General features: G+C 41.1%; 1 protein-coding gene across 1 annotated transcript in view; it reads left to right on the top strand.

Moving 5' to 3' along the window:
* Positions 1-3,536: 3,536 nt before the first annotated feature.
* The window catches only part of snta1 (syntrophin, alpha 1), a 31,695-nt gene continuing 27,154 nt past the window's right edge, over positions 3,537-8,077 (top strand). Inside the window, exon 1 of the mRNA XM_053868981.1 lies at positions 3,537-3,872. Coding sequence (XP_053724956.1) covers positions 3,584-3,872 — 289 coding nt within the window. The 5' untranslated portion in view covers positions 3,537-3,583. The remainder of the gene's footprint in view (positions 3,873-8,077) is intronic.

Raw genomic sequence — 8,077 nt, 5'->3', positions numbered from 1 at the left:
AATGTTTGTAAGTGCAGCCCATTCTTCATCCACCCAAAACAGTCTGTGCTTGAGCTGGACTGGCCACCTGCCACTCACATCACAAAGGCGGAGAATGACAGATGTATAGACAGGAGGTCAGATGGTTCATAATGCAAAACATCATTAAACAGACACAGTGTTGAGGTCAAGCACTGTCGTTGAGGGCCCCCCCGCCCTGTCCCCGACACCTCCCCCAAGCCCTGCCCAATCCATTGGTGCTGGATATGTTGCTCCATACATGCACTAAGTAGAACATCTGAGGAGCTTTGTCAGCACAAAGAGATGTAAAAAAGAGGAAGTTTATATCAGTTAATTCACCATCATTTACTCAATGTTGGTGTGCTATAGCAACCAATAACCACAAAAATCATCAAGAAAATGTAATTGTATGATCCAATATTTAAGTTGCTTTTCCAAAATCTGCAATAAAAGTATGGACATTTGGCATCCAGTACCATTGAATGAAAAAATTGCATTTCCAGTTACCATATAAAGTAGATCAGTTCAATTAAGTTGTATTAATTAATTCAAAGCATTTTGGTGATTCGAACACATGTACAGGCTTTGCCAAATAAGACGGATGGTGATGATAAGGATGGATCTTACCTGGATCAGTCATATCTTATTCATTAAATTCCACAACTGGCCTTTATCTGAATACTCTAATTTACCTGTCATATTGCAATGCATGTGAGCATCAAACTTTTCCTGATGTTAAATTCAATTAAATCTCACTTACTGTATTTCCTGACTTGGGTCAGGACTTCAGAAGGGAGGTGAGTCCCACAACCAGACTGAGAACACCTGAGCAAAATTAAAACATAATTGATTTAAATTGATCTGTTAACATCTCCATTTAAAATAACAACAATAGTCTATTACAAAAAAAAACAAACAAAAAAAACAGTCAGGTATTGTTGACAATTTTAAGCTTCAGTTAGTTAAAAAAAAAAATTAATTACAAAATTCTGCATGATATAAAATCCTAAGTTTATATGATTATATGACATGATATTATGTGAAGATTTCCTAGCTAATACTTTAAAATATGTTTTTGAAACAATATTTGCATGGCGTCTTGCGCCATTTCCAGAAACAAAAAATCTTTCATATTAATATGTGGCTTTTAATCCCGCGACAGACTGCAGTGGTTACGGGTCACAATGGTTCAACCTTAGCTGTATCTGACGTGAGTTTCTTTGTGAATGGAGAAGAGACAGTTTTAGTTGTGATGTAATAAGACCGTTTGAACAGAAGGGGGCGATCGAGCACTGAGCGTTTTCATGTTACGGCTCCAAGGAGTTCAGTTACAAGGAACGGCTCTCCTCATTCTAAATTATAGTAGCTGCTCCTGCTGCTGCGGAGGTTACTGCTCACTTCCTCCGCTGATTTTGGACCACAACTGTTTTCACACCTGGTCTCGTTTTACACAAACCTTTCCCCCGGGTTCAGCAAGTTTGATTCAGTGCTTTATAAAGTCATTAACAGTGCTAATTGTTCTTGAAGCAGGCCACCCATGAGAGCGGTGGTTTCTAAAATGGGCTGTTGGAGCTTTTGCTTGTTCACCTGCTGAGCAGCAGATGCAGCTGAAGCTGCCACACACAGCGGCCTACATGCAGATGCAATAAAAAAGAAAAACCTTGTCGGAAATAAGGACTGCCTCATCAGCTGGTTTCTTGATCTCAACGTCTCCTCTGTCAAAGTGCACCTCTGCTGAGTCATCAGGAGGGGAACTTGGTAAATATATTAAGTTTGTGTTGCTGATGGATTTCGATCACACGCATTAACAACTTTTGGACGGTAATGCCAGTTGTAAAGCGAACCTGAAGGTCACACTGGTGCATCAAATAAGTGATCGAAAAGGATCTTTGATATATATATATATATATACAGTCCATGGCCCAAAAAGTCGCCACCAAAGAAAAAGGGTCATACACTGTAATATTTCATTGGAAGAGCCTTTAGCTTTGACTACAGCACACATTCGCTGTGGCATTGTTTCGATAAGCTTCTGCAATGTCACAAGATTTATTTCCATCCAGTGTTGCATGAATTTTTCACCAAGATCTTGCATTGATGATGGTAGAGTCTGACCACTGCTCAAAGCCTTCTCCAGCACATCCCAAAGATTCTCAATGGGGTGAAGGTCTGGACTCTGTGGTGGCCAATCCATGTGTGAAAATGATGTCTCATGCTTCCTGAACCAGCCTTTCACAATTTGAGCCAGATGAATCCTGGCATTGTCATCTTGGAATATGCCTGTGCCATCGATGGAATGACCTGGTCATTCAGTATATTCAGGTAGTCAGCTAACCTCACTCTTTGAGCACATAATGTTGCTGAACCAAGACATGACCAACTGCAGCAAACCCAGATCCTGGATCCAGGTGGCGACTTTCTTTTTTGCCAGACATTGTGTATATATATATATATATATATATATATATATATATATATATATATATATATATATATATATATATATATATATATATATATATATATATATATTCTGTTCTCATTGAGTGGAGATTAGTGCAGGAGATTTACAGAGAGAATGAACCCAGATCCAGTCTGTGACCTTTCAGTGTTCGCTCTGCACTTGCTGGTCTTTCTTCAGGGTAGTTTCCTACCACGGAAGAAAAGGTTGTCTACGACGGTGCCCCCCTTTCACACTGATAATGGTGTTCAGATTTTTCGATGGCGAAAAGGAATTGAGTGGATTCAATTCCTGAAGTATGAAGACAAGCTGTTGTTGAAACAATTGTCTCTTACTTTGGGCACCAATGATCCATTTAAGACAGAAACGAACAAGCATAAACAGTAACACACAATCTCCAGACAGTAACACAAAAATGACAATAGCACTCACACGACCTCACACAAACACGAACGTACACACAGTTACACACAAGCACTGTTTGGAAGAATAGAGATAGTGGAAATAAGGGGTAGAAATAACAGTCGCCCTTCAAACAGATCCCTTTCAACTGTCTAATGTGAGAAGAAATATGGGCTGAATTGTATGCAATGTAACAATAACAAGGCCATGTTACATAATAGTTATAGAGAGTGAAATAAACATTCGTTCATGAATTCATTCAAATTAACCAAGGATGCTGGTTACTCTTAAAAACAACCGCCTAGCAGTGTTTAAAATACTTACTGTGTTTCCAGTCGGTGTATAACTATTTACCTTATTGCAAAAAGTAAACATATTCTGACAGATCTTAGATGTCTGTGATTTACCTTCAACTAAAACACAGCGTGTCTTGAGGTCATGGTCACGTAAGGTGGAGGAAAGTTCAGCTCAAACAAATGGCCATGTGACAGTGAATAAGCTTTACGTTTTTCGTTCATCCGTGTTTGTAAACACGCGGTCTAATGGTATCAACTCCAATTAACTTTGGCTTTCATTTCTCCACAGAGAAGCCGGAGAGGCATGTGGAGGAAGGAGGGAGTGACGGGGGGACGAACAGTGTGCATGCCCCCCTACTCCAGCCCTCCACCCCCTATCTCTTTACAGGACTGCCAGCCCGTCTACAGTTATTCCAGGAATGCGATGAACATGGCTGCCGCGATGAAGGCGCAGAAAACGGGACTGCTGGAACTTCGAGTGACCGTGGACCGTTGGATCCGAGTGCTGGCCACGCTCACCGAGGACACGCTGACGGTGAACCCCGGAGAGGGCGCCGAGGAGCCGGCGAAGCCAGCCCCGACCCCCGCCGAGGCGATCAACGGAGACCCCCCGAACCTCAGCTCGTCCCCGGTACCAGAAACCATCACCAACGTGAAGAGAACCGTGCGGGTGACCAAGCAAGACGTGGGTGGACTCGGGATCAGTATCAAAGGTGAGAGAAGGACTGGAAAACACGCCGTGCACAACTTTTCAACTCACCAGTCGCTGTCACTTCGTGACGTAGAAAGCTGTAAACTTCGGAGGCAAGAATACTCTATATAATCCGCACGTGTGTATCACCGTTTTCTCAAAACCGCGCTAACACGTCGAACACCAACTGACGCGGGGCAAGGTCGTCGTTTATGACAATGTTTAGTGAAATAGGTGACAGCTGCTACCTGTTAGCTGCCAGTGAATGGAAAGCCGAGGAGTCAGTGTCCGTCAATCACGGTGGACGCTCGTGCTAACGTTAGCTTCTGCTACTGTCCACAACTTCAGCAGAAATTATGTACAGGGCTTAACGACTGCACACAGGGACCAATGACAATAAGTAAATAAGTTTATGTTCTTAGCTTCTTGTTTAAAACATGTTTTATGGTTGTATGAAACACATTGTGCTTGATGAACTTGTCACTAGTTTAGTTTCTGTTATATACAACAACAACAACAAAAAAAAATTACATTTAAGTCATTGTAAATTTCCTTTATTGTTCTGTTGTTGTCACTAGTTTGCTCAATATGTTCATTTACGAAGGACAGAAGTGGAATGATTTTTGTTTTTTAAATTGTAGCATATACGTTTCCAAACATTTTTTCTAATATTCATTCAAATTCAATGTCAACTTGAATTAAAAAAAAAAAAAAGTTCACTCAAAGTCAGAAGATGCTTGTCAATATACAGTTCAGTTCTCGACCACAATCCGTTCCAGACGGCCGTTCGAGAAGCTAATTGTTCGAAATCTGAATCAGTTTTTCCCATTACAATTAATGGAAAAAGACATAATGCGTTCCAAGCCTTAAAATAGGCTTTTGTAGGAGTGAATGTAGAGTGTCTGCTGCAGGTGCGCTGTTCCTCTATGTGTGTGGCCGCTGCATGTGGGAGGGGTTGCCGAGTGAGTGACGTCTCTCCAGAAGTGAAGAGGTGCCTGGTGCGTGTCCAGCTCTGAATGTGCGCTTCTGTGCAGTTTGGCTGTGACAAAGTCATAAACCAAGTAACGCTCTGTCCCAGACTCATCCCTGTCCCAGCTCCAGCCCACAACAGGACATCAAACCCTGGAGTGGAGGTGTGGAGAGCGAGCACCTCCCCTGTGACACTCTACCACGGTCCTGTGCGGAGACAGGAAAGGTTTTACACCTCAATATGAAGAAAAAACAGTCAGTAAATGTAGCTAACGGGACACGTCTGCATACAGAGGCTGCGTTGTACACAATAACAAAGCGCGTTGTGGGTCAGCTGATCGGTCTGCGCACGTTATGTTTTTTCCAGCTTTTTTCGGAGGTGTTCGAGTTCTGGATTTTCGTTCGAAATCCGAAGCAAAAAAATCTAGAAATTTTTGTTCGAATTCCGAGACTTTTGAATTCCGAGACGTTCGAAAACCGAGGCAGCACTGTACTTTCTTCCTACCATCAACTTTGGTCACAAGCTTTGGGTAGTGACGTGAACAATGAAATTTTACACTTAGAAAATATGGGACATGCTCAAGTACTGGCTGACGTCTAGAGTTGAATGCTCTGACAGGTTGAACATTTTTTGATTGAAACTCTGAATTTGTAAAAAGTTCACACCTTGGATTAATTTGATTGTCAAAGAGCAATGTATTGGAATGTCCCAGTAGGCAGTTTAGAGAGCAGAGTTGAAGAAGGATGGAGACAGGAGTTTTTTGAGTTGTTGTTGTTTTGGTGTAGGTTGTGGCAGACAGTAGTTTAATTGTATATAAAGTACCTGTTTATACTTGCTAAATTATTTAAGATGACTAGGCTTCCTTCTCTCAGCCCCAAAGGAGAATAAAAAGTACTTAATTTATCCAGGGGAAATTGCTTGTCAATTGTCTGAATGGTTCCGGCAGCAAGGACGATTGGCATTTTGAGATGCCATGTCGTGATCCAAATCGAGAGAAGACAGTTCAGGTGGCTTGCAGACCTGGTCAGGAAGCTTCCAAAGTGTGAGGAGGCCTTGAGGCACCGTAGAAATGTCTCTCAGTATTTGAGTGAACAATTGTAGAAGTGTTTTTAGCTTTACTGGTGCCAAACGTCTGTTTTGAAAGATTGTTTACACCCCACACGTTTTACCAAACAAATGTGTTGTGGTTTGGCAGGCTACTCTAGATCTTTTTCTGCTTCTCATGTTTGTTGATTTCTACAGCTAATTCATGCTTTATTGCATCAAATGATCGCTCAGCAGATCATGACTTTGTGGGCCAGTCCTCTGATGCCACAAGGACAAGGCAGTGTTGGTATTCAAGTGGAGGGGTGAGGTCCAAATACTTTTTTACATGGATGAGTGGACATTGGTGTGGGAGATGATGTGTGTTTTTGTGTTGCTATGACAGATGAAGGTGAGCTAAGCCAGAAAGCCAACCATTTTGATACCTAATTTCGACCACACCCTTGTGGATCAGCTCAACAAATGGTGTGAAGTATGTCTTTCCATTTGAGACTCAGTTAAAGGCCGAGTCAGCCATTAGAGTCAGTTGACTTGGATGCCTTTAATTGAGGGTTTACAGGTGGTCCAGCTAGTAGTTGAGTTTTGGTCTGACACAAGGCCAGGTGGATACTTGATTTGTGACTTTGGTGAGCTTCAATCATAGCCAAGCAAAGCTTGTGGGAATGAGCTGCAACGACTGACACGCACTACAGGGGTTGGTGAGAGGTTACTGGTAAGCTTGTGGCTGTCCTGTCTTTATTCCACGTGATTGTCTTCACTTGTGTATTCAGACAATAATAATGTCATTACTAGAGGAAGATCAACATGTAAATCAACGTGGAAGCTGACGTGAAAACTGCATATACTCTTAAAGTGCTGCTGGTCGGATGAATTTAAAGTGACTATGAGAGAAAGTTAACACGCTGCATGTGAATTTTCTTCTTATTTTGCTGGATAATTGGAGCCTCTGTTGGCCATGTGGTGAGACAGCTTGCGCTGGCAAACACTCGCCTAGACATAATTCAGTGTCAAAACTCTAACAGAATATTTAGCTGGGCTGCTTCTACTACTTGTGTTCTTCATTGTACTGAATATGATAAATGTGAGGAGACAGAAACACGACTCTGATGGCCAAAACAATAGGATAATATGTTCATATTGACAAAGTGTCATTATAACTTAAAATGAGCCTTTTCGTTTAACCTTTATTTTGGTTGTGTTTTTGCAACATTTTGAAGGCTCTTCTGATAAAAACAAGTTTAAAGGCACTGGAGCACACATATTTGGTCATTAAAAAGAAAGTGTGGTCCACCCAGCCAGAATGACATACCTGTGTTGTGTATACTCAGCAGCCCATAAAATCCATAGCATTTTTTTTTGTCATGTTGATTTTGTCTGCTGAAACCTCACAATTACTGTCTTGTTCATAAGTAAATAAAAATGTAGTTGAACTTTTTGAGTCACATTTCTTTGAATTAACTTACTATTAATTGAACAAATAATTTACTTTTATTCTATGATATACCAATACTTTAAGATGCTTCATTTAGGTCACGCAATCCCAAAGGATGGCTGAATCTAAAACACTGAAATGTTTTCGTGGCAATGTTAAATACTGCACACACTCTTGTCCATCCAGTCAATGGTCCCATATTTTTGTGAATCCTGCTTCTTGTCTCTTGTTATTGTTCAGTTTTGTGCTTTGTTATGCATGAAAGAGATGAATTTAAACCATCCATGCATTTTTCAGTGGGATCTCTGAAAGAATTCTACTTAGCTTCAAACAGTAATTAGTGTTATGAAGAAGCTAAAATGAACCTGAACAGAACCCAATAAAAAGGAACAGAACACAGTATGTGACGTTACGAACACAGCATTGTTCTACCAAGTGCAAGCTTGGCCATCAGTCTTCCTTCTTCTTCCTTGCTTGCAAGCACCACTTACAGGACTGGCACGTGTACTACATTGTTTTCAACTAACTTAAAGCCTTGTAGCCCCTGGTCAACAAACCTTGCACATTGGAATTGTGCCCCAAAGTGAACGCTCCAATCCACACTTTTGTCAGAGCAACATACCCTGATGATCTGAATAACTTTTGCTATTTTTTGTTGCAAACTCTGTCTTTTCAAATAGATTGGTTCCCTCTGACTCACAATACTCTAGGGTTGTTTTTTTTTTTGCTTTTTTCCCCACTCATGTCGCATGATTTTGATGTATGTGTTGGTGGATTATGG

Source organism: Synchiropus splendidus, chromosome 6, assembly GCF_027744825.2.
Source record: "Synchiropus splendidus isolate RoL2022-P1 chromosome 6, RoL_Sspl_1.0, whole genome shotgun sequence".
Lineage (NCBI taxonomy): Eukaryota > Metazoa > Chordata > Actinopteri > Syngnathiformes > Callionymidae > Synchiropus > Synchiropus splendidus.
This window is presented reverse-complemented; position numbering and strand designations above follow the sequence as displayed.